We start from the raw sequence: 27,928 nt of genomic DNA on the forward strand, positions 1-27,928 counted from the left end.
GCTCTGGAAGACTTGGCAGAAGTCAAGATTAAACATGTATGGAGAATTTGGATCCAGTCCACTTCTTTTGTTGGGTACAGGTCAAATATGAGTTTTAACATCATGTCTTTAGAATCATCTCCTCAGCTTTGTATGCCTCTTACTTTATACATGATCAAACATCATCAATCATCTAAATGTAATGGTTGACACTTGTTACTAAATCCAAAGAAACATTGAATGTTAACGTTCAATAGCAGTGCATGCCATTTTGAGGCCATGAGTTAAAATCAGTTGTGTAAAATTGAATGTATGAAATTTAGGTAACAGTTGTTTTGAAAGAAAGTAATATAATTTTGGAATGGACTTTCAATGGGGATGGTGAAACAGAAAGGAATGGTTATTGGTTCAAGTAGTTTATTCTTCCAAACCACTTATTTTCTTTTCATGACTGTGGAACTAATAGTTCTGTACCCACTTTCCCATGTTCAAGGAAAGAACTTGATTTAAACTCGTCATACATTTTAAAGAGGTCCATTAAATCAGTTTTCTTCTCTTATCCAGAGAATGAAGTCATTAGGTAAACAATGTTTCTTCATGGTAAATTTTAAGGAAGGACTGAATGAATGAGCAATAGGCCACTTATTCCAGAACCACAGCAAGAAAACGGTAGGTGATTTGGAAACATAGATTAACTGGATCAATAGACTTCTCCCACTCAAAACATTATTTCTGTTACTCAGATTGTATGTTGCTGAGCCAGGAGCAATGGCCATTATTGTAGATAATGATGCCTCATGCTCCAATTCTCCAGCAGCTGTAATTTATACTGTGACGAATACAGAGTTCAGTGAAGATCAGCATACAAGATTAATGACTTCTACATGGACAGCCCAGTTCAATTTAGCTACAATTTTTTTTTAATAGTCCAAATAAAAAACAGAATGGTCAAATGTCATTAGAAAACCTCAGACACAGACGGATAAAACATTCTGCCACTGTTTTACTTTTCTTCCTTCTGAGTGATTGTGTTTTAAATGTGCGTTTGCTTTCAAATCGGAAAGCTGATCAGCAATTAATGTCTCAACAATTGTTGATCCTTGTCTATGAGCAACTCAAAGGAACACAGATTTCACACAGGTCAATTGCACACCCATTTTTGGTTTTAACACTTGAGACAGAAAGATCCACTGCTATTTGAGTGAGGCATTTTATGTACTCATGCTATTGACTTTCAATTTCACTTTTGGAAAAGCATGGGCAACTCTGGCACAAGCACAGAAGCTGTTTTTTTTTACAGGAATTGGTTATCATTGTCCAAGCTTCAATTTGTCAGCATGACAGATGATGCAAACATCCTAATAGAACAGCCAGGCCGAAGGGAAAGCATTTTGTGACACAGTAGGGTGTTATACAATTGTAAGATACTCTAGTTATATCTACATAGGAATAGGATTTGGGTTTAAGATTTTTGCTTTCTTTTTACTTGGGAATGTCTTGAGGATTTATACTGTGGCTGGAAATAATTAAATTGTGTTGTTCTTCCCTAGAATGCTTGTGTCTTTAATGTGTCCGGATATGATTTAACTGAGTGTGCTATTTAGCTTCTGCTGAAGGGCTGGGTATAGATTACAAGGTAAGAAGTCTCACAATACCTGGTTAAAGTCCAACAGGTTTATTTGGTAGCAAACGCCACTAGCTTTACACCACTAGGTTACAAGGGCCAGAATTCTCTGGCCGTTCACGGCCCGCTGCTGCTGCCAGCGAGGATGGAGAATTTGGCACTCAGCCAAACTTCTGTTCACTGCAGTGGGACCAAGAATCCCACTGATGTGAACAGCTGGAGAATGCCACCCAAGATGTTTGATTTGTGCCTGTTGACCTACTTTTGTCACCAAATTGTGAAATAAGATAGCCAATACAATCCTAAGATAGGAAGTGGTACAAGAAACAAGTTGGCATTTGGGGCTTTGTGAGAACTTTCATTTCTTACTGTCCTATTCATAACAACATTTGTAATGTTATAAGGAATCTTCTAACACTGTAAGACTTGTGACCCATAAAGATCTCGAACCTTTCTTATTAATTTGTAGAGACAGGATCAAAAATTACGTTTCTAACCAGAGATAAATGAAAAATTGCATTTATTCCTCTGTACAACCCATTGATTAAAGACAATGTTTGTGGTTGGACTTAGTTGATAGAAGGATTACACAGCAACTATTTTTGGTTAGCCAGATCTGAAGTGTCTTAAAACAGTCATTGAGGCAAGTTACTTGGAGCAAGCGTTAGCTCTGGATATTAACTGACAAGCTAAAGCTACAGAATGAACTAGCGCATCTGTCCGCTGTGCCCCTCCAACCACTCAGGAACAAAGGATATAAAATTTCAAATAAAAAAAATTTACCAGTGTAGTGATGATCTTTTCATTATAATGGCAGCCTGACAATATTCTTTTATTTTTATTTACTCCAGATTCACGTTTATGTTTTTTTTGCTACTGAATAATAGAGTAGACAAATGTAATCTTTCATTATATATCTATAAATTTTCTGAAACCATTTGAGGAATACATTTATATTAAAATTACGATGATGAACAGTAACTGCATACATATATTAATGAGGCTATTGCTGAGGCTATGATAAATGTAACTTTTAAACAAAGTCTCAAGGAAACATTTCTCCCCCTCCCCCCCAAATGCAATAAACAACAGAGTTCTGTTCTCTCAGTCTCCAATAATAAATGGAATAAATTACAGTAATATGTGACTACACTTCAATTCATATTTCAAGATGATTCAAGATGTGAACAAGCCCTTTAGACTTTAAAAAAATAGTTACAATTTACAGTCAACCATAATGTTGTTAAATTCTCATTATTAATGCATGAATTTGGTTATCTCATCTGTCATGTGCTCCAGGATTTTTATATTCTAAGTACATCAGGGAAGCTAATACTATGAATAGGGAGTAACTTTAATTAATTTTTCCCCAAGGATATTATTTTAAAAATGTCAAGAGTGCAACTGTTATGTTGCAGTAAGACGTCACTCCTTTTATACTTCTGTTTTCAGCTAACAGCTGCAGGCAAGCAACTCATGATCATCTTTAACAAAATTGAAAAGAGAGCCCAAAATGACATAACATGGAGCGGGATGCAGAAACTACTTGTGTGCCCACCTGCTTTGCAACATCTTGAAAAACTACAGATCTCTGTACTCCTAAAATGTTCCACTGCACATTAAATAGATTGACCTATTTCTTCCTGAGCATAATGAATTTTATTGTTTAAAGCTGCATCATTCATTTGGTGCACCAGCATCACACAACAACTCTACCATGGAGTAGTATGATTCAAGATCTGATCCAGCATTGTAGAGATGCTGAGCCTCTGATTTCAGCTGTGCCTTCAACATAAAGCGCTTAATCAGATGGTATTATTTCTTCAAGGGGAGCAAGAGTAAAATTCAATGCCAAGATAAACATATCTGGTTGTTACAGAGCGCAATATCAGTGAACTGTCGATGAAAACCTGGTTTCAATTTTTCTCAAGGGCACAGTGGACATTCAAATAGTTGTCAGGAAAAGTTTAAGGAAAAAAACCCAGGCAAAAACTAAACGTTTTACAATTGCTATTTTGCTTAGTTTGGGTATTCTCACTTGCATAACAAAAACATCAAATGCTTAGTTAAGTCATCAACTGAACAGAATGGGGAAAGGCATGTTATTTGTAGAATGTTAATTCATGCTGTTACCATCATGTCAGATGCACATTCAATGCTGCAGAATTGCTTTTTCTTACTATACATTATTTGCACTGTTTTATTTTAGTATGCAGATTTAGCATTCTCTGTTGCTATTATTTTGTGCAACCTATAGCTAAATTTCTCAGAGATATTTTGGGAAGTGTATTGTAGTTTAAAAATATGTAGCTTTTCCTCAGGTCAGATAAGCCTGGATTAGCTTTTCATTTATAAGCAATAATCACATTGATTTCTGTGCATGACCTCTTTGCGACATCTTGTTGTGCAAGTACAATTCCAGTTAACAGACTAGCTTGGAACAGATTTAAGGATTGTGCTTTGGAAAATTACACAATGTCTTTGTCCACTTTTTCTTATTCATTTGCAGGATAAGGACAAAGCCAGCATTTATTGCCCATCCCCAACTGTCCTCGAGAAGACAGCAACGAGCCAGGGTGGCTTGCTAGGCCATTTCAGAAGGGAGTTCAGAATCAACCACACTGCTGTGCTTCTAGTGTCTCATACAAAGCTGACTACCTAAAGATAGCAGGTTTCCTACCCTAATAGACATTAGTGAAGCATTTTTTTAAAAACAGTATTCCAATAGTCTTCATAGTCTCACTACAGGTACTTTTTTTTCTAGATTTTATTTAAATTGACTGAACTTACAATTCAGTTGGCAAGGTAGGGTTTGATTCATGTTGCCAGATAATTAGGCCAGGCCTCTGGATTACTAGTTCAGTTAAACAACTACTATGCCACTGTACTCTGGAATGATTAATTTCCCAACTATCATTTTTGCACTTATCAAATCGACCAAGCGTTAATTTAGTTTTAGGTTCCCTTATACCACGGGTATTTTATTCCATTTTTCTACTGTGAATATCATTTGAATTCAGATTACAGCCCAGTACTGAGTGAGCACTACACTGAGTGGTGTTCTCTTTTAGACAAGAGGCAAACTGAGGTCTGGTTCATTATGTCCGTACGGATAGTCAAGCTCTTGGAGTTATTTTAAATAGAATGGGAAAAGCAGATTAACAAGTTATTTAACTCATTGCTGTTTGTGGGATGTTGCTGTCCACAAATTAGCTGACCTGGTTCTCTACACAGGAGTAACACACTTTCTGTTACAGATGGGGCTGTGAAGCACATTGTGGTGTTCCGTGGATGACAAATCTCCTTAATAAATTGTTTTTTGTAAAAAAAATCTGATTACTCAAAATTTTAAGCTCTGAATTCCCGCTTTTGGCATTGCTATATTCAATTTACTGAATCATTTAACTTGGTGGTGCAAACAGAAAACTGTTGGCATTTGATGGTAATTGCTAAAATGGATCTATTGTAAAAAGTGAAACTCAGCATTTGCAGAGAGAAAAACAGAGTTAATGTTAAGTTGATTCTTCTTTGGAACGGAGTTCTGAAGGAGAATCATACTGAACTCAAAATGTTAACTCTGTTTTTCTCTCCACAGCAGCTGCCAGACCTGCTGAGCTTTTCCAGAATTTTCTCATTTTACTTCAGGCCTCCAGCATCCACAGTATTTTGCCTTTATTGCAAAAGGTGCTGCTTTCTGTACCAAACAACCCTAAAGACTATGATATTGCTGGAGATAGAGTTTTGCTGTAACAGACTGTTGCTGAGGCCTTTTGGCACACATTTTTCTTTTCAGTTACAAACACAAAGTTAAGATCAAAATTCCAGAGGTTCTGATTTTAATTCCAGAATATTCAGAAAAATGTAGACACCACGCTATCCAGATTGCTGTTGGAAGGCTCATCTTTCCTGTGACAGAATATCTGTGATGTGGGTATGCCGGCGTTGGACTGGCGTAAACACAGTAAAAAGTCTGACAACACCAGGTTTTAGTCCAACCGATTTATTTGATAATAGACTCACAAGCTTTCGAGGTTTCCCTCTTCGTCAGGTGAATGGAGAGTTCTGGCCTCAGACAGAGCATATAAAGCACAGACAGTTTAGAGATTACTGATTAGAATGCGAATCCTAAAGTCTGTGCTTTATATGCTCTGTCTGAGGCCAGAACTCTCCATTCACCTGATGAAGAGGGAAACCTCGAAAGCTTGTGAGTCTATTATCAAATAAATCGGTTGGACTAAAACCTGGTGTTGTCAGACTTTTTACAGAATATCTGCCCATCCTTGCAAGACAAATTATGTCAGAGGATAGAGCCAGGGCAATTTTTTTTATTTGTTTATGGATGTGGGCAGTGCTGGGCAAGGCCAGCGTTTGTTACCCATCCCCAATTGCCCCTGAACTGAATGATCCTAAAGGGACATGAGTGAACCAGATGGGTTTTTACGACAATTGACAATGGTTTCATGGTTATCATTAGATTTTAATTTCAAATTTTTATTAAATTCAAATTTCAACATCTGCTGTGGTGGGATTCAAACGTGAGTCCCCAGAATGTTACCTTGGGTCTCTGGATTCCTAGTCCAGTGACAGTACCACTGCACCATTCTCTCCCCTGCTTCCTAAACTGTGAGATCTCCCTCCTCGTGCTGGAAAGGGAACTCCCATACTTAGTGGAGATACACAAAGACATATGAGAGTCCCACTGGCAAATTGCCAAGCTAAGCAGTCTGGAATCCTGAAGAATTTACTGTTTCAATAAAATACTGCAAATCAGTTTTCTTGTTCAAAATAATCACTAGTATTCATGAGGATGATTAATAAAGCTTGGTCATGCATGATGCATTCACTCCATCAGAAACGATGAAAATAAGGAAAGGCCAGGGCACCCATCTCCATGTAGGCTGGTACCAGAGCTGCAAATGTCTGACCATTGAGAATAAACTGCCTTCTGATCAACCCTGTGATGCATGGCAGGGGCTGTGCTAGAAGACTATTGAGTCTGATTCTATTGCAAACTCAGATTATAACTCAATAAATTTCAAAGCCCTAATTCATTTTGCACTTTCTTTTTCAGCAGGATAATCTGAGGTTTTTAATGGCAAATTGAAATAGATGCAATTTTATTTATTTTATGCAAGATGTATTTGCTCATCACTGATGTTTGAAACTGTTGACCAAATGTCCAGCAGTTAGATATCAGATTTCAAAAGGAAAGAATGAATTGGTCTGACACTATCAATATAGATGAGAAACAGGTGTCTGAAACACTGGTTGTAAAGGATAATTCAAGTATGGCTATGTCAAGCTGTGGCTCAACTAGTCTGTATGGCAACTCGCCCAATTTTGACATAAGCCCCCATATGTCAGTAAGGAGGATTCTGTACGGTCAACAGGGTGCAGCTTGTGTTGCTGTTTCCAGTGTCTAGGTTAATGCCGAGCATTTTGCCCCGTTTTATGGCTTGTCCGTAGCAATTTGTTACAATTGAGTGGCTGGTCAGGCCATTTTTGAGGGCAGTTAAGAGTTGACCATGTAGGCCAGACCAGGTAAGGATGGCAGATTACATTACTGATTGAACCAGATGGGTTTTTACAACAATCCGGCCTAACTATATTCCTAAATTTTGTTTGTAATCATACCTTGAATTATTTAAATATAAATGACAATACTGCTACGCCAGCCTGACAAATACTCATTGGGATTTTCATTGAGGAAATGAAAACTTTTATAAAGGAATCCTGGGTTAGTCAGCCTGTGACACCATGGGTTACGATGCCATGGCCTTTGATCTCTAGATTCAAATTTCAGTAGATAGATTGCTATTAAGGTTCCCATGAAATTAGCTTGGGCACTAAGAAATTTATTCAAATTCAGAGTGGTTGTCACCCCAATTTGCTTGTGGTGCTTTTCTGCAGTGGGAACGGAGGTATATAATAGGAGTATGTGGTGCTGTTATTGGGTGATTGAAAATAGGAATTATAACCCCATAGAAGGCACAGACAGTCAAAGACTTCACAGAGAGGAAGGATGTCCTTGCTTTTGAGGGAGTGCAATGAATGTTTACTAAGTTATTCCTAGAATGGCAGGTCTGTCATATGAGGAGAGACTAAATCGGGTTAGGATTGTATTAACTGAAGTTTAGAAGATTAAGAGGGGATCTCACAGAAACTTATAAAATTCTAATAGGATTAGACAGGGTAGATTCAGGAAGATGGTGGAGAGTCCAGAGCTAGGGATCATAGTTTGAGGATAAGACTAAACCTCTTAGGACTGAAGTGAGGAGAAATTTCTTCACCCAGTGAATCTATGGAATTCACTACTGCAGAAAGTCGCTGAGGCCAAAACATTGTGCGATTTCAAGAAGAAATTAGTTATAATTCTTGAGGCTAAAGGGACCAAGGGGGTGTGTGTGTGTGGGGGTGGGGGGGGGGGGGGGTGTGGGGGAGGTGGTGGTGGTTGAAGGAAGGATCAGGATATTGATTTTGGTGAGCAGCCATGATCAAAATGAATAGTGGAGCAGGCTCGAAGGGGCGAATGGCCAATATAGCCTACTCCTACTTGTATTTTCTATGTTTCTATAATACTAAAATTACTAGCTACTTTCATGAAAAATTCATAAAGGAACTAAACAGTAAAGGTTATTAGTGATAGAAATTTACATGTCACTTTCTTTGTTGCTGACATATGAACAATCTTCTCTCTGCTGTACCACAAGAGATCAAGCTTCAGGCTTCCCCATGAGATTAGCAAGGTTTGTATTTGGACACTTTACCATAGTCAGAAATTGACACTGTAATGATAAAATGTTGGCAGGTGCAATGGTGGGAAATGTACGGTGAAACAAAATGGTATCATCTGTGCTCGAGACATTTTATTCTTTCTTGCAAGTGTAAAAGGCACAGACAACATCAAAGCCAAAATTACCTGAAAAATGTAGCCCTTTGCAACTATATGGATTTAGATTTAATTCATATGCCATGCCATCTGTGAGTCATTTAACTTACATTTTTATCAATTAAGTTCAGCACTCTGAACGATATACAGTACCAGTGCAAGCAGATGCTATTTAACAGGACAGCCCATTAGTTCCCGGCAGGACACAGCATGGACAGCTGCATCCAACTTGCAGCCCGTAGGTGAAATACAGCTCCTATGCCTTGGTAAGCCAACACACTAAAATCCTGGCTATTCAATCATATGTACTGATTTACCCTGTTTGAATGTTGTGGTTTGATGATCTGTTACTTCAGGTTCACAAAAGCAGGTTTAATGACTGCTGTTTCAGGTCATCATTTCTTTGCCCCTCATTACTAACAGATCTATCTTATTCTGGTCCAGAGACTCGACAGACAGTCTGATATTATAGAGGTACCTGGAAGTTACAGGATAACCAGGTAGCTTCTGGGTGCTCATCATTTGCTCACAGCGCCCCAGTCAAATGTTAATAGGAACATTGGAGCAGAGTAAGTTATTTGCCCCCCTCAATCCTGTTTGGCCATTCGACTACATCATAGCTGATCTTCTACCTCAATGCCATTTTCCAGCAAATCCCTGCATCCCTTCACGTTACTGATATAGAACAAAGAGCAAAGAACAACACAGCATGGGAAAAAAGCCCTTCGGCCCAACGAGCCCATGCCACCATTTTAACATTATGAGTCCCCTCTCCACCCATGACCCTTGTCTATGCTTATGGCATTCCACATTGAGGGGAGACTAATTTAGGGACAATTTGTTACACCAATCAGCCTAAGAGCACATCTTTGGGGTGTGGGAGGAAACCGGTGCACCCGAAGAAAACCCACGCAAGCACGGGGAGAATGCGCAAACTCCCACAGACACTGGCCCAAATCCATGCATCTGCACAGCAAACAGTGATAGTCACTGTGCTGTCATGTTGCCCAGCATCTGGTCCAGTTTAAGCGTACACTAACGACATGAAGTACTAGGCTACTCTTGAAACATCCAAGACCAGCCCTCGTACGACCCATCGCGTGTATGCCCCTTGTTGGACAACAAGGAGGACTGAAGCACCTGTAGATTAAAAGAGAAAAACATCAATAACATGCACATCCTTATACAAACATTCAAGGGAATCCCCAGAAGCTCAGAAGTAAAACAAGTGAGCCAGAAAATATGTTGGAAGGTCCATAGGAATCAATTGATTCCCAGGGACGTTCCAAGGCTCCTGAACCTTATTTAAAACAGTCTCCTATATCCCTCCATCTCCATCCCGTTCACGTGCCTATCTAAGTTACTCTTAAACAACTCCAGCGTGCCTGCCTCCACCACCTTGCTTGGCAGAGCATTCCATACCCCCACAACCCTCTGTGTGGAAAAACCTCCCTCTAACATCCGAATTATACCTCACCCCCCTCACCCTAAGCCCATGGCCCCTCGTAATGTGTGTTTCCAATCTAGGAAAAAGCTTACCACTGTTTACTCTGTCTATACCCTTCATAATCTTACATACCTCTATTAGATCTCCCCTCAGTCTCCGACTTTCTAGGGAAAACAGCCCCAATTTGCCCAATCTTTCCTCATAACCCAGTCCTTCTATACCAGGCAACATCCTGGTAAACCTCCTCTGCACTGTCTCCAGGGTCTCCACGTCATTCCGGTAGTAAGGCGACCAGAACTGGACGCAGTACTCCAAATGCAGCCTAACCAACGTTCTATACAACTGCAACATTAGACTCCAGCTCTTGTACTCTATACCCCTCCCTATAAAGGCTAACATACCATAAGCTTTCTTCACAACCTTCTCCACCTGTACTGCCACCTTCAAGGGCTTGTGCACTTGCACTTCCAGGTCCCTCTGCGTTTCTATACTCTTAATAGGTCTAACCTTTATCATATAACTCTCCCCTACATTATTTCTCCCAAAATGCATCACCTCACATTTATCAGGATTAAATTCCATCTGCCATTTATCTGCCCAATATACCAGCCTATCTATATCCTGTTGTATTGCCTGACACTGTTCCTCGCTGTCTGCCAGTCCAGCCATCATAGTGTCATCTGCAAACTTGCTGATCACACCACATACTCCCTCTTCCAAGTCATTTATGTATATTACAAATAGAAGAGGTCCCAGTACTGAGCCCTGAGGCACACTAGTGACAGACCTCCAGATAGAAAAAAACCCTTCCACTACTACTCTCTGTCTCCTACTACCAAGCCAGTTATCAATCCATCTGGATACCTGTCCTTGTATTCCATGAGCCTTAGCCTTTTCAACCAACCTACCACGAGGGACTTTGTCAAACGCCTTACTGAAATCCATACAGACGACATCAACGGCTCATCCTTCGTCAACCGTTTTTGTCACCTCCTCAAACAATTCTACCAGGTTCATAAGGCAAGACTTCCCCTTAACTTCCCATGCTGCGTATCCCTAATCAGATCGCAACGCTCTAAATGCGCATACATCCTATCCCTAAGAATCCTCTCTAACAACTTCCCTACCATTGACGTCAAACTCATCGGCCTATAATTACCAGAGTTATCACTACTACCCTTTTTTAAACAACGGTACCACATTTGCTATCCTCCAGTCCTCTCGGGACCTCACCTGTGTCCAAAGAAGAGACAAAGATTTGCGTCAGAGGCCCAGCAATTTCATCTCTCGCCTCCCTAAGCAGCCTAGGATAAATGCCATCAGGCCTTGGAGATTTATCAGTTATAATGCTACCTAAAAGCCCTAACACTTCCTCCCTCGTAATGGATAGTTCCTTCAACTGGTCTACAGCTCCCTCCAAGACAGTACCGGACACCAAGCCCCTCTCCTTTGTGAATACTGACGCAAAGTATTCATTCAGGATCTCCCCCATTCCCTCGGACTCCAAGCACAGTTCCCCTCCTCTGTCCTGGAGAGGACCGATTTTTCCTCTAACCACCCTTTTGTTCCTGACATAGGAGTAAAATGCCTTTGGATTTTCCTTAATCCTGTCTGCCAAAGCCATTTCAAGCCCCTTTTTTGCCCTCCTCTAACTCCCCGTTTGAGCTCCCTCCTACTCTCTCTGTATTCCTCCAATACTATCTCCATTCCCAGTTGTTTAGACCTAACATACACCTCTTGTTTCTTCCTGACCAAGTCCTCAATATCCCTAGTAATCCACGGCTCTTTAATTCTACCTTTCCTATCCTTCCTCTTAACCGGCTTTCCTGCAATCTTTTCAGGTTTCCCTTGAAAGACTCCCATATGCCGAATGTGGACTTGCCCTCAAACAGCCTCTCCCAGTCTGTATTCTTAAATTCCTGCCTAATCTGGCTGTAGCTAGCCTTCCCCCAATTTAGCACCCTCCCCTTAGGACAGCACTCATTTTTTTCCATTAATATCCTAAAGTAGACAGAGTTGTGGTCACTGTTGTGGTTAGCCACATGTTCACCTACTGCAAACTCAACCACTTCACCTGGCTCATTACCCAGAACTAAATCAAGTATAGCCCCCTCTCTAGTCAGGCTATCTACATACTGCTCCAAGGACCCTTCCAGTACACATTTTACAAATTCCTCCCTGTCTGAACCCCCAGCTCTAGGCACCTTCCAATCCACCCCAAGGAGATTAAAATCTCCCACTACAACAACCCTATTCTTCCTGAACCTATCCAAAATGTCTCTACGTATACCTTCTTCCACTGCCTGCAGCCTGTTGGGTGGTCTGTAGTACACCCCTAGCATAGTAATTGCTCCCTTCCTATTCCCCAACTCCACCCACAGCGACGCAGTTCCTAACCCCTCTATATTATCCTACCTCTGCACCGCTGTGATGTGCTCCCTAACAAACAATGCCACTCCCCCACCTCTCTTCAACCCTTGTCACGCGTACATGGAAATCTATCGACCTTTCCTTTGAGTACACTCACTCAGCTTCCACAGTCCTCTGGGGTAAAGAATTCCAAAGATTCATCACTCTCTGACTGAAGAAATTCCTTCTCATCTTGGTGCTAAATCGCCTACCTCTCTTCTGAGACTGTGCCCGCCCACCCCGACTCTAGACTCCTAAACCAGGAGAAGCATCCTTCCTGCATCCTCCTGGTTGAGTTTTCTTAAGGATTTTGTAGATTTCAATGAGACCAGCTCTCATTTTTCTAAACTCTGGAGAGTACATGCCTACTCTCCTTCATCTTTCCTGACTGGATGTTCCCACCATGATGTGGGAATGCTGGCGTTGGACTGGTGTAAACACAGTAAAAAGTCTGACCACACCAGGTTTTAGTCCAACCGATTTATTTGATAATAGACTCACAAGCTTTCGAGGGGACTGCCTCTTCGTCAGGTGAATGGAGAGTTCTGGCCTCAGACAGAGCATATAAAGCACAGACAGTTTAGAGATTACTGATTAAAATGCAAATCCTTACACCTAACCTGCTGTTCAAGACCTGAAGTGGCTGACAATGTGAGTGGAAGGAGCACTGATCACAGGTTACAGAGATGTGTATTGTCTCCAGACAGTGCAGTAAGTGAGGTTTTGCAAACCTCATGTGTGCGGAACTTGGTCCGCACACGAGGACGGTCTCAACAGGGATCTTGGGTTCATGTCGCACTATCTGTAACCCCCGTGACTTGCCTGGGTTTGCAAAACCTCACTTACTGTAATGTCTGGAGACAATACACATCTCTGTAACCTGTGATCAGTGCTCCTTCCACTCACATTGTCAGCCACTTCAGGTCTTGAACAGCAGGTTAGGTGTAAGGATTTGCATTTTAATCAGTAATCTCTAAACTGTCTGTGCTTTATATGCTCTGTCTGAGGCCAGAACTCTCCATTCACCTGACGAAGAGGCAGTCCCCTCGAAAGCTTGTGAGTATTATCAAATAAATCGGTTGGACTGAAACCTGGTGTTGTCAGACTTTTTACTGTGATCCCACCATCCCAGGGATTAGTCTGGTAAACCTTTGTTGCACTCCCTCTCTGGCCAGTATATCATTCTTTAATAAGGCCAAACTACATACAATACTCCAGATGAGGGCCCAACAAGGCCCTATACAACTGCAAGAAGATGTCCTTACTCATACACTCAAATCCACTTGCAATAAAGGTTTACATGTCATATATTTAATTGCTTGTTGCACCTGAAGTTAACTTTCAGTGACTTATGAACAAGCACACCAATGTTCCTTTGGACATCAACATTTCCTAATCTCTCCCCAGTTAAAAAATGCTCTGCATTTCTCTGTTTCCTACCAAAATGGATAACTTCACATTTGCCCTCTGCCATGTTCTCACCCACTCACAGTCTGTCCAAATAAGACTTCTTAACATTTATTTGGTCTTCTACTACTCCCAGCTGGTTTCTGGAAGGCCACTCAGAATGAAAATCTATTTTTAAACATGGTCCCATGTGCCTTTGTGGTCCACAACAATCAGGCAAAAAGCTTGAACACCTTTTCTGTAGGCTAAAGTTGTCAATAGTGGCATGGAATGCATCGCATTTGATCACCTATTACAAGAGATACAGGTGTTCATGCATTAAGTATTTACAAAAATGTCGCATCTTTAATAAAATTGGGTCCATTGGAGCAGGGTCCATTATGTTCAATTGTTGTAGTATATGACATTTCAAATAGGATGCTTAGAATTCAGACCATAGTAATGCTGTACAGAATTGAAAAAGATGACTGGAGATCATATGGCATTCCTAGTCATGATAAATATATTACTGAATTTTTTGCACTAAGATAGACCAGGGAACAGCCAATTTCATAGCAAAAAATGCCAAGAAAACATATCTAATGGCTACTTAAGGGGATACTGACTGGCTGTGATAGAGATTTGTAGTTAATTGAGACTGTATCTTCATTTTATTTGGGAGGGATCAGAGGTGGGGAGGAAAGTTTTAATAGGATGAGACAGGATTTGACCAAAGTGGGTTGGAAGCAGCCACCTGTAGGAAAATCCACATTAGTGTGGTAGGAGTCATTGAAAAAGGAAATAGAAAGGGTACAAAGCCGACATGTTCCTGTAAAGGCAAAGGGTGGGTCCAAAACATTCAGAAAACCCTGGATATCAAGGGAAACACAGGTTCGGATAAGGGAAACAACGGAAGATTATAGCAAACACAGGGTGCTAGAAACAGTGGACACCCTTGTGTATAGAAGGTGCGGAGGTTGCTTAGAAAAGAAATTAGGAGAGTGAAGAAGGGCATAATAAAGGAAAATCCCAAGGCGTTTTATGATATGTTAAGGGCAAGAGGGCAACTAGGGAGAGCAGGCCCCTTTAGGAACCAAAGTGGTTACCTGTGTGTGAAGCCAAAAGATGTAGATGAGGTATTAATAAGTATTTTGTATCTGTGTTCACTGTGGAGATGGACAATGTACATATAGAAAGGAGAGAGGGGGGCTGTGATTTGATTAAATAGTTTAGTGTCAAGAGGTGTTATCAGGGTTAGAAGTGGATAAATCTCCAGGTCCAGATGAGATGTATCCTAGGCTGCTGTGTGAGGCAAAAGAGGAGATTGCAGGGACTCTTAGGTTAACTTTCAAATCTTCTCTGGCCGCAAGTGAGGTACCAGAGGACTGGAGGCCAGCTAACATGGTACCATTATTCAAGAACGGAAGTGGGGTAAAAAAGGTAATTATAGGCCAATGAGTCTAACATCAGTGGTAGGGAAATTATTGGAAACATTTCTGAGAATGGAATTCATTTCCACTTGGAGAGGCAAGGATAGTCAATGTGATTTTGTCAAGGGGAGATCTGTATAACAAATTTGATTGAGTTTTTGAGGAAGTTACTGGTTATGTAGATAAGGTTAGTGCAGTTGACGTAGTCTACTTCGACTTTAGTCAGGCTTTTCAGAAGATCCTGCATGGGAGACTGATCAAGAAGAGTCTAGAGGATTCAGGCAATTTAACAAATTGGATCCAAAATTGGCTTAGTGGCAGGATTGTGGTGTACAAATTATGAAGGATAGAAAGCGGATAGATAGGAATAGAGGGGTCATTAACCAGGCCGCATAGATTTAAGGAAGTGGCAGGAGATTTCAAGAGGATTTGAGGAAAATCTCTGTTTCCCAGAGGGTGGCAGGAACCTGGAATTCTCTTCTTACAACATTTAAGAAACATTCTGATGAATACTTAAAACTTTATAGCATACAACGCCATGGTCCAAGTGCTGGAAAATGGATTTAGAACAGATAGGTGCTTGACTGCCAGCACAGACACAAAAGCCTGAGGGGTTTTTGCTGTGGTCTATGTCTCTATGACTTCCCTCGATTATAACCAACCAAGTTTAGAACTGGAAGCATCTTCACTGTATAGCATACCACACATAAAGCAAATATTTCTAGCAACTTTGAAGCTATATTGAGAGGTTAGTTGAAAGATGCCAACATTTGGAGTTCTCAAAATAGGAATTTGATAGTTTCCAGAAAGTGTGTAACCAAAATTCTAATCCAGTAAAGATTAAACATTTTAATTTGGTACAATGCCAATTATATTGCCAGACATTAAAATCACAAGTACATTTACAACACCACACAGGACAAAGCAATTGCAGTCAACAGCTTCTTTATATGCAAGTACATATTCAATCCTTTTTCTAAACTCACACTTGAGCTTTAAAAATTACTACCAGATCACGGCTTTATTTATTCATTGTGGATAGCTAGAGTATGCTTGAAAATATGAAATTGATGTAACTACAAGTTATGTATTTCATTATATTCCTTAAAAAAGCATGTCCTTTAAGTCTCTCTTCAGTTCACCAAGATACCTCCATATCCGAGTCTTTATAAACATAACAAGAAATAGGAGGAGACACACATCTGGTTCCCCAATTCACTCTGCTAGTCAATATTATCATTGCTTGACCTGATTTGGCCTCAACATTACTTTTCTGCCTGTCTTCCATAATGCTCATCTCCCTTGCCAATCAAGAATGTATCTAATTCAGCCTTGTATATATCCAAAGACAACCTCCACTGTGCTCTCTGGAAGAGAATTTCAAACGTGAACAAGCCTCAAAAGAAATTCCTTCTCATCTCCATCTTAAATGAGAGATTCCTTATTTTGAAATTGTGCTCCCTAGTTCTAGATTCCCCCATAAGGAAAAATATCCTCTCAGCATCTATTGTCAAGGTGGCTCTAAATCACGAGTGTGTCAATAAGATCCAATTCCAATGAGTTTAGATCCAACTTACTTAACCTTTCCCCATAAGACAACACCTTTACCTCAGGAATCAGCTTTGTGAATCTCCTCTGAACTGCCTCCAATACAAGCATGTTCTTCCTTAAGTGAGGTGATCAAAACTGCCCACAGTACTTTAGGTTTGGCTTCACTATTGCTCTTTACAGTTGTGGCAAGACTTCCTTGCTTTTAAACTTCATCTCACTTGCAATGAAAACTAACAGACCAACAAAAATTAGTCCCTATTTGTTTTATATAATGTACAAATGTACATACATATTGTGGTTTCACTATGTCTTAATTTCTTAAACTTTTTTTTAGACAGTGATAGAAAAACGTTAGAATTCATAACAAAGACAAAGCCTGTCAGATTAATTTATCACTATGTGCAAATCTGTCTCTCAGAGGTTTGACAATAGCCTCCTCTGGCTGTTAGCTTAACTGTTGGCTTATGAAAATAATCACTGGTGAATTAAAGTTCACCTCAGAATATCTACTCAAGTGATCCAATACTAAAAGAATCATGGTTACTGAAATAGCACCTTTCCAGCATAGCTGTCATTCATCTCAATCCTTTAAAAACTACATCAGATAAAGCTGAAATTATAGATTAAATCATTCATCATGTAAGAAGCTTTGCAAGGAGCCTTGCAGTTTTCAGATTGGGTATTACAATCTTTAGCAACACAGAAATGCCACATAAGGTGTACATATATAAAAGCAGAATATATTTCTAGAGTTCAGAAGCTAAGCAAACCATTTTGTACATAAATGGTATCTTCCTATTAATATTTCCAAATGCTTTTAAAGCCTGCAATAGTAAAGTCACCACATTAATCTACATATAGTACCTGCTAATGCCCACTCGCCAGAGCTGTGAGAATGCCCACTGTAATACAGGATGTAGGTATCATGCCTGGGTCCATCGGAAGTACGCAAGTCAAGAAATGCCTTTACTTTTGATTGAAGAGTGTCAAAAGAAAAGCCGCTGGTGGAGTAGTCACAGCCAAAAGTTTCTATCATGTGATATGCGAAAAAACGTTGGACAGAGCTTAACATGGCTGTAGCCCTTAGATTCAGTTCTTGTACATGTTCAGGAGGGAGCAGTGTTGGTTGACCATCAGGACTACAAGAAAACAGATAAAAGATATTTTAAAATTAAGTCAAAAGTATAGCAATAAATATTTAACTGGCTGTTCCAACGTGCTTGTTATTACTTCAGAAACTTGATTAAAAAGTCAGTTTTTTTCTTAATTCATTTATGACGTGCCACAGCTCACACATTACACATTATATAAAAGGACAATCTGCTATATGTGGTTATATATCATGCTCCCAGCATAGCTACTGAGCAACTTTGCTGGCCCAGACAAATTTGCAGTATGAAAGAAGTCACACAATCAAGGAATTTCTGACGGCAACGTGGCTGTAGCCAGAAGACTAGTAGGACGCCCAAAGCGCCACCTCAAGGATGTTTGCAAGCATGACATGGAGGGTCTAAACACTGACTTTCATACCTGGACGACACCAGTCAAAGATAGAGGAAAATAGCAATATCATCTGTGGATCGGCTTGCATCACCCTATGTCAATCAGTGGTTAAAGCTTAGCAACAGGCATCAACACTGCAAACAACTCACAATGACACCTGAAAACCACTTCATTGTGGCACCTGTGGCTGGACATGGATGAATTCTCTGGCTTCCCAGCATCATGTCTGTGGGTGGAATGCCTTTGCTCTTGTGGGATTCTCTGATCCTGCCACTGTCAATGGCATTTCCCACTGATTTCACTCCAAGCTGCCAGGAAATCTGCGGGAGGGGGTGCGCTGCCAGTGGAACTAGAGAATCCCATTGGCACGAATGTCTGGAGAATTCTGGCCCTGATCTCAGCTCCACTATCTTGCATGGATGGAAGGATGTTAACGACCACTCAATTCAATTGAACCGTCTTTAAGTTTTATTTGTTGTGCCTGTTCTCTTGTGTAGTTACTTTATTTTTTCTTTCTATTGTTACTTAAACATAGACATTTGGGTTGGAATGGCAAATTGCGGTAGGTAGCTACCATATTAGATTCATAGAGGATATCCCCTCTTCCAATGCAGGAGCTCTATGCTTATAGATCAGACCATATTTCTGAGTTCATGCACCAACTGTAATAATAAATTTTTAATTTATAGTGACTGGACCAGAAGATTAAAAAGGTTTTCCACTTGATAGAGCAAAACTTCTTAGGGTCAGGAGAAAGGGATTTCTGGAGGAAATAAGGAGCTGAAGGTGAGATTAGCTGTACCTGCAACAGATGCAAGTCTGACAGAGTTAGGTTAGTAGTCAGGAGGGGGTGTCTCTGAAATAAAAACATAAGATGTTGGAAATACTTAACAGGTCAGGACAGAAATAGCGTTAACATTTCAGGTTGATGGTTTTTCATCAGTGTATCAAAGATGGGAATAAACATCTGGGTTCAAATGATGTAAGCTGCTTAAATTTTAAGTCAGTTTATGGAATATAATACGAAGTCCGCGTGCAATCACATTGTGGCACCTTAATTAATACCTTATTTAGTGCAGTCACTATGTCTAACCACTAGTTACGCCCAACTTTGTATTCCGGTTTTGATCAATTTTAGTCAACATTTAAGAAAATAGTAGTGATGATTAAATGCTACATATTATAAACAGACTAACTATGGAATGGCAAACATTATGATTACGAGATTATAAAAACAAATGCATTAGTTAGGTTAGAATATATGCTTGTTGCTACTGTAGTTCTTAATATAGAACAGTACCTGCAGTAATTTGTAGGAATTACAATCGCATATCCAACACATGTTCCTCCTAAACAGTTACCTAATTCATGGAAAAGACCATGAGCTAAGGATTCCAATGGTAAAACAATAAGGAACACACTCATAAAGGATCCATTTGTTGGCTGTAGAAAATTAAAAAAAATGTCATTTTAGACATGAGAACATTTGTAATAATAAACTAGAAGTTAACCATCCATATCATAAATCACTAGATATTAAACACAAATAAATCACTTTTTACTATAATACAGTGCTTGTTCTTTAACTTTTACAACAGACATTTAGATGTTATTAGCAACGTTAAGATATGTACATCACCCCAGAATTAACTCTGCATCACCACAATCCCCAGCCCACCATCAGGGAACAGCCTCTGACTCTGGTAAACCAGGTGAGAACTTATCCATCCATCATGACAGAGTGGCACCAACTGTGGGGAGCAGGCTGCAAGGACAATGGAGTTGTGGTGGTGTAACTAATGCCAATTAATGATGTAAAATCAACAACACTAAGCCCATCTAATTTGTTTAAAGGGCTTTTCTATAAATGAAAACAGAAGGAGTACATTTAACTTTTAAGTTTATTTATTACTGTCACAAGTAGGCTCACATTAACATGGCAACAAAGTTACTGTGAAAATCCTCTAGTCACCACACTCCGGCGCCTGTTCAGGTAAACTGAGGGAGAATTTAGCATGGCCAATGCATCTAACTAGCATATCTTTCAGACTGTGGGAGGAAATCGGAGCAGCTGAAGAAACCCAAGCAGACTCCATGCAGGCAAAGATTCAAACTGGGTAGTGAACCCTTGTCCCTGGAGCTGTGAGGCAGCAGTGCTAACTACTGTGTCACCCATAACACATTTGTGTTTAACAGTGATGCTTGCTATAGATTTTACCATCGATATTGCAAGTTTTAAAATCCATTCATGGCATAAATTATTTTACAATCTATAAATAAATTAGAAAAGATGAAATAGAAAAATTATGAAGTGCACTGTTATCAAAGCATCATCATACTTCTAATGCAATTTGCATGAACTGTTGGTTTTATTTAAATGTGACATTTGAAACTCCACAACAGCAATTAATATGCTCAAAAATAGAACTTTCATACTTACATATGGTCATGCAATATTTAAAAAGGTAATAATTAAACCAAAATGCTCATCTTGAGTACCTGATGTTCTCAAATTTAGTATCTTGAATCAATTAGTAAACTCAGGTTGGGTTTTCCAAATTAACAGCACTTAATTAAAATATCAGGAAGCAATCTTTTTAATTTTAAAACAATTAATGAAAGCACCTTTGCTGCCACTTAATTCAGTTGTAAAATGTCGCACAATGTTTCAGCATCCATTTGAACAGAATAACGATCTTAAAATAATTGGTCAGGGCCAAAAGGGTATTTTTAAAGAATTTTGTCAACCAAGGTCAGTGAATAAAAATTACACATTAAAGCACATCAATCAAAGTAAATTAATGAAAATGTATTAAAACACATCACAAAAGGTGTACATGTGTATTTTTAAAAATAGAACTAAGGGCAGCAGCTTGGAGGTGACAAAACTTCACAGACAACATTCTTATTCAAATAGTTCCCAGTGGAACGCTGCGCACCTTACTGTTATTTATACCCACTTTTCTGGAATTCTTTTTATCACGATCGTGAGATAGAAACTGTATCTGAATTGCCAGCCGTATGGCTTGCAAGCTCTGAATGTAAGCTAATCCACTGGTCCCTCAGTGATCAATCATACAATGTTTGTAAATTGAAAAGATCTCTACACATATGAGGAGAGGACAGCGAAATTCAGAAGGTTGAGAGAGAAAAAAAACAGCTGGGTTGGCGAATGGTGGGCCAAGAAAGGGCACTAAGTAACATGCCGAGACCAGGGAAAACTGATGTAGGTATTGGACCACATATCACAGGTTGTGGGCATTAATTTGGCACTTGTAACTTGAATGACAACTAAGTTTTTATTCTGGTAGTTGTCATATTTATCACCATTCATCGATTGTCTTAATAGTATCTCCGTTTATTTTACTCTTCTGATTCCCTGTTGTTAGGGACCAATTTTTGATAGGGGTCAACAACCTAGGTCTCTCTCAATATCACTTTATCTGGCTTCTGCCCACTAGGGCGGCGTGGTGGCAAAATGATTAGCACTGCTGCCTCAGCGCCAGGGACCAAGGTTCAATTCCCGATTGGGGTCAGTGTGTGGAATTTGCACGTTCTCCCCATGTCTGCATGCGTTTCCTCCGGGTGCTCTGGTTTCCTCCCACATTCTGAAAGATGTGCTGGTTAAGTGCATTGACCCGAACAGGCACCAAAGTGTGGCGACTAGGGGAATTTCACAGTAACTTCATTGCAGTGTTAATGTAAGCCTTACTTGTGACCAATAAACTTTATACTTTTCTAAAATTTGAGCAAGAATGATGTGAGTCAACACACAGTTTGCTTCCTGTCCTCACTGGATATCTCACTTTAAAAAGTTTATGAAGTTCAATGAAAACTAATTCATAAACTTAAAAAGAAGTCAACATTGCCGAGTAAGAGGTTCATGCTGTTGAAGTGTTAGCAATCTGCACTCTATAAAGACCTTAAGAAATAGGAACAGGACTAGGACATTCAAATCTGCTCCACCATTCAATAGGATCATGGCTGATTCAACATTCCTCACGTCCACTTTCCTGCCCTTTTCCCGTAACTTTCAATTCCCTTACTGCCAGTGTGCTAGGTTTCCATGTTTTATGCATCAAAGTCTCTTTGTGTTGCAGTTTTACTCTGTTTACATACTCCATATGTTCCCACATTATTCTCCATTTGCCAACTTTGTGCCCACTCACTTATCATCATCTCTTTGTAAACTACTTGTGTCCCTCTCACAACTTGCCTTTCCATCTTTTTTTTTGTGTTGTCTGCAAATTTGGCTACACTACATTTGCTTCCTTCTTCCAAGGCATTAATATGTATTGTAAATAGTTGCAGCCCCAGCACTGATCCCTGTTGAACCCCTCTGATTATAGGTCACCAACCTAAAAAAGCTCCCCTTATCCTCACTCGCTGTTTCCTGCCCAACAGCCGCCCATCTAATCATGCCAATATCTCTATCCACGCCAATGTGCTACCTCTTATCTTATGACTTAACCTTTTGTAAGATCCTTGTCGAATGCTTTCTGGAAGTCCAAATACAACACATCTAATGGTTTCCCTCTATCTGCCCCTTATCTTGTGTATTGTTGTTCCCTTTGAAATTTGGTATTCTGTCTGTACTGATTAGCGCAAGACAAAATGTTTTGACAGCGTGTCTCTTTCTTTCAAGCAATATTCAAGTTCGGTACTACCAGGTGACTATGTCAATACAAAATGATGTAATTGGCTGCAAGAGCAACTATCAACATGTTTAAACTTCCAGTTTTTAAAAAGAAATTTTTGCATCAAAAAAGATCAATGGGGATAATAAAAATTCAAGCATAATTATTGCTAGAACAACAACTCTCAGACAAAATAAAACACAACATAATAATCAAAGCACACTATCCTGTGCCCTTTTTTTTAGTATAAATGTATCAGACCCCATAACTTTTCTTTTGAAGTAACTACAACTGGTCTGTTACTTGCCTCTATACATACGCGTACAAGTTCACATAAGGAGACGTGAATGGCTCACAGTATGGAACATGTGTGAAATGTACACATTAAACAGCTGTAAATCTAAGTGGTAAAATTATTTATGGACATTAATGACAATTTCAAATATCATTATACCACATACCTGCCAGGAGACTGCACCCAGAACTGCTGTGGATAGAAGGCTGAAAAAAACCAATCGCTCGGAAATCAAGCAAAAATGACGCATTCCTTTTGATGCCATAACACAGTCCAGACTCTTATTATCTAACCTATGAGTATAGTAGATTTTTTGACAGTCACTGAGCTTAGTATGAAAACCCCAGAAAGTTATGAGAAAAATTACATGGCAAATCAACCAGAAGATCCCAAAGATGGTAAATCCTGGTATCAGAAAATACCAATGCTTTAAGTCATTTAGTTTTAATGCAGCAAGAATGAAGAATATTAGCTCAATAGATGCTACAGGAAATATGGAAAGTCGTCTACATAATGTCCGGCCATACAGATAAGGCTTCCACCGTTCAGTAACAGATAGGCCACTGAAGTAAAGATCCAGTAGTGGGTCACAAATCAGACGGCTGAAATAACAAGCCAAGGCAAAGGGGTTAGTGCTAATTTTCAAAGAAGGAAAAAACAATATAGATGTAATCACTGTAAAGACTATCAAGTTTGGAACTGCCAGGAAAGACTTCATCCGCAGATCAACAATCAACATTGACAAAGCAAAAACAAGTAAGACAACGCTCAAGCAGTTGGGCATCAACATGGCAGTGCTGGCTATGGCAAATCCAACCAGCTCCAGAAATTCTGCAGATGTTAGTAGAGCAGGTTGGTGTCGGACACATCCACACATTCGCTCCACAACTGACCACAAAGTCCTAACCAGAATGCTGGTCAGTAGTAAATATTTGGTGGCTTCTTCTTTCGCATCAGTTTTCAACTTAGAATTATCTATAAAACAGAGAAGGCCAAGCAAAAATCCAAACCAGAGATGCGACAGGCTCAAACTTGCTGTTTCCATGGAGAAGTAATAGTACAATATGCTAGCAATACCTAGCACAAAAAGTCCCAGGATGAATATCACAAGCAACAATATATTTTCCGTTTTCTCCCATCGGACGTATAGGCCCATACAAATTGCCACCAGTAAGCTTATGTTTGCCAGGTAGCCAAGGTATCGAATTGAGGAATGCATATTTGCTTCTCTGTTGATTTCCTCCAATTTAGTCATTACTGCATAAAGACAGTGGCTCACACAATAACGCAGTGATTTACACATGTAATAGGATTGAAAAGGCTCTGTCAGAACTCCGGGTGATTCTGCACGGTGCAGATGCCGATGGTCGCCTAAGGTGCCATTTGTCACTGAAGAACCAGACTCGCACAAGTGGGAAGTCCTACAAAGAACAATAACATCAGTGAAAGATAATACATACACAATAATCCATAAGTGGAGCAGATTGCATTGCTGTAACAAAATTGCATCATAAACATAAAGCTCTTTAATGACAAGTGAGCTTCATGTTTTATTTACCCTGTGCGCTCATTCTCAAGTGTGCGTCATTAAGATACTGGTTAATGACTGATCCCCAGGAGCAAACACTCTCACTTTGGTGTGATGACATAGTTGTTGGGAATTCTGCAGCACATTTTATGGGTGCTCATATAATTCACAATGCATAATCTTGAGAGATACAGCTTTATCACATGATAGGATATATAGGAGAGCAGCACCCTTCTTCCTACTCGTTCCCAATGCACATCTTAGCTTGAATCACTTTGTAGATAAGAATGCCAATGTTACAAACTTACTAAATTAGAGTCAATGATACTGCAGTATGATGCTTTTAAAAACCCAGCAAGATAAATAAATGTTTGAAATTTCTTGACAAGGATAATTAACAAATGACAGTCACACCAGATTCGAGTGAACTACTGGGAAAGAGTTCATAGCTTATATGCTAATCTAAATACCAACTATCAAAATGTAGTTGGGAAAAAGATTTGCCAGTTTTATAAAACAACGATTGTGGAATATTGTTGACACAAACTGATATGAATATCTAATTAAAAGAACATTTACAATTACAATTAAGATCTGTCTACAAATTTGGCTTCAATTTCAATAACTATGTCAACTTCAGCAACTTTTAATAGTAGCATAAAAGACAATATGTAATATTAGTAGATTCTAATGGAATGTCCATTGCGTTGAACAAATTATTTTGTTTGCAGATTATTCAGTACCTAAATTTTAAAATGCACACGTCACGCATGAGATGTCACACTGTATTTCATATTTTAGTAAAGGTACAGTGTCTCAAAAGTGGCAACCTCAGCACCGAGGCTATGCTAGATTTCCGGTTGGGCCAAGCCAAGGGTGTATGGAATAGATGGCATGCAAGCATAGAAGCAAATAACTAGTTCAGGCCAAACCATGTCAACATTTTTATTGTACTCAATTAAAATTGATGCATGGCGTAGTCTAAGAATGTCCAGTTTTTGGACAACTGGATTTGAAGCACTGTACCTGTATTACACTTAGACATTCTTTTAAAGGGAATCAATCATTTCCAATCTACAGAGAATTTTTCCAATAACAGAATTTGGCTTCAGGAGCTCCACCTAAAAAGAGAGGAAAAAAAGCCAATGATTTTTGATTTGAAACTATCCTTCCAGCTAGTGAGGGAATAAGAGGAGTTCAAAATTTAAATTATTAGTAAAGGATTTAGAGATCGTTGAATTCCTACAGTACAGAAGGAGGTCATGCAGCCCATCGGGTCTGCACCAACTCAGCATCTTACTGAGGCCCTATCACCTTAACCCAACGGATTTACCCCACTAATCCCTATAACCTACGCATTTTGGGATACTAAGGGACAATATAGCATGACCAATCCACCTAACCTGCACATCTTTGGACTGGAGGAAACCCATGCAGACATGGGAAGAACTTGCAACTCTGCATAATCACCCAAGGCCAGGATCAAACCCTGGCACTGTGAAGCAGCAGCGTTAACCACTGTGCCACGATAAAGGGGAGATATTGGGAAAAAGGCATCAGACTGGATCCCAGTTTAATTTCTCATTCAAAAGATGGCATCTAATTAGTTAATATTTCAAAAATTCTCTTGTCTAACATGGCCAAAATGTTACACTAGTTATAGAATCCCTACAATGCATTCGGCCCATTGAGTCTGCACCGACTGCTTGACAAAGCATTTTACCCAGGTCCACTCCCCCCACTCTATCCCCATAACTCCACATATTTACCCTGCCAATCCTGCTAACCTACACATCTTGCAACACTAAGGGACAATTTAGCATGGCCAATCCACCTAACCTGCACATCTTTGGATCCAGCTATTTTCAAAATGATACAGAATCTATCTCAAGTGTATGAACTAGTTTAATCTGACTCAATTAGTTGGATAAATATTTCCATTTTCTCTCAGCAAGAGCAAACACCAGCTGTAATCACAAATCTTGCGACCCTTGTTCCCTTCCCATAAATAACTGAAAAGTCATTGTCTAATATTCAGATCAACTCCCTTAAGCAAAGGAAACTTCTGCACCATTCTCCGAGCATGCTGAGTCACATATGTGCCTCGTATTGAAAGCTATAACGTAAGTAGTTAAAGGAAGTATTTTAGAAAGGAAATCTTTATAATTCGCCGTCAATCTACAGCTCGAGTTATTTCTTATATAAAGAGAGTTCATAATTGGCTGTGAAGCAGTTTGGAAAGATCTGAGGACTTGAAAAGCACTATGTAAAATACAAGCCTTTTCCTTAACATGGTTTCATTCAAACAGCATACAGAAATACATTGCAATGTAGAATCATGAACATCATGTGTTAAAAATACAAGCTTTATAGACTGCCATAAACTCAACCAAAAATATTGACATAATATTTACTAAATGGTGTCATCAATATGAATGATAGAAATTGAAATACCATTTAGTATCAGATGAGAATGAAAAGAGCTCACCAAAAAATAGAAAAATTTAACAGATTGATTAAACACCATGGGCCCCGATTTTACCATCAAGTTGTGCCCATTTTTGGGTGCGAAAACTTCATAAAGTTGGGTATGAGGCAAGTAGTGCAATCCGCAACCGTCTCTGCGGCCGCTCCCCCTTTACCAATGGCTGAAAATGGCAGTGATCGGTACTTCGTCTGATACGGGCGCAACAGCAACTTAAAAAATGCATTTAAATTGAATCAATGAACTAGACGTCCAATTTTACTAACACTCCCCGCTTTTCTGTCCAGATTCGGCCCGAAACAGACATGCTCCACAAAGGTTTGATTCGGGTGCTTCAGCTTCTGAGGAGCTAAGTTCAGAGATTCCAGCAAGGGAAAGAGGGGGCCTACTACCATTCTGCGTGAAATTGGTGGGGGGCAGGGGGTTGCCCCTGTGGTCTGGGTAACGGATGGGTGGGGGGATAAAGGGGTTAGTTATGTTGTGGGGGTGAGGCAATATCTGTGGGAGCGGGACAATACTTGTGGAGGACGGGGGAGCATTTTTCTATTTTTATTATTGCGCATATGCAGTTCAAAGCGCCAATCGGATCTGCAGTGTTTCAGGCGTGGTAAGACCTGCCCACAGACTTTTGCAACACTATTTGGAATTATTGATTTTTTTTGCAGGAAGAGTGCGTAGAGGGCACCGGAGAACTGGTCTAAAAGCTGGATCTGAAACACTCCCAGATTCAAGTCTTCCCAGCACTTAGAATCAAAATGGTAAAAT

At 39.7% G+C, this 27,928-nt stretch overlaps 1 protein-coding gene across 8 annotated transcripts in view; it reads right to left on the reverse strand.

The window, feature by feature from the left end:
• Positions 1 to 27,928, reverse strand: part of LOC145344159 (transmembrane protein 168-like) — a 45,627-nt gene that overhangs the window by 6,695 nt on the left and 11,004 nt on the right. For 5 of the 8 annotated variants that reach the window (XM_080191067.1, XM_080191063.1, XM_080191066.1 and 2 more), the window contains 4 exons: positions 25,705 to 25,799; positions 23,317 to 24,571; positions 19,519 to 19,661; positions 17,580 to 17,854 (listed from right to left, as the gene is read on the reverse strand). In XM_080191067.1, the coding sequence (XP_080047193.1) occupies positions 17,580 to 17,854; positions 19,519 to 19,661; positions 23,317 to 24,453 (1,555 nt within the window). In that variant the 5' untranslated portion in view covers positions 24,454 to 24,571; positions 25,705 to 25,799. The remainder of the gene's footprint in view (positions 1 to 17,579; positions 17,855 to 19,518; positions 19,662 to 23,316; positions 24,572 to 25,704; positions 25,800 to 27,928) is intronic. The other 3 variants (XM_080191059.1, XM_080191061.1, XM_080191062.1) reach the window with 1 other exon arrangement.

The sequence above is a fragment of the Carcharhinus amblyrhynchos genome, chromosome 6 (assembly GCF_965287045.1).
Source record: "Carcharhinus amblyrhynchos chromosome 6, sCarAmb.v2.hapA, whole genome shotgun sequence".
In the NCBI taxonomy this organism is placed as follows: Eukaryota; Metazoa; Chordata; class Chondrichthyes; order Carcharhiniformes; family Carcharhinidae; genus Carcharhinus; species Carcharhinus amblyrhynchos.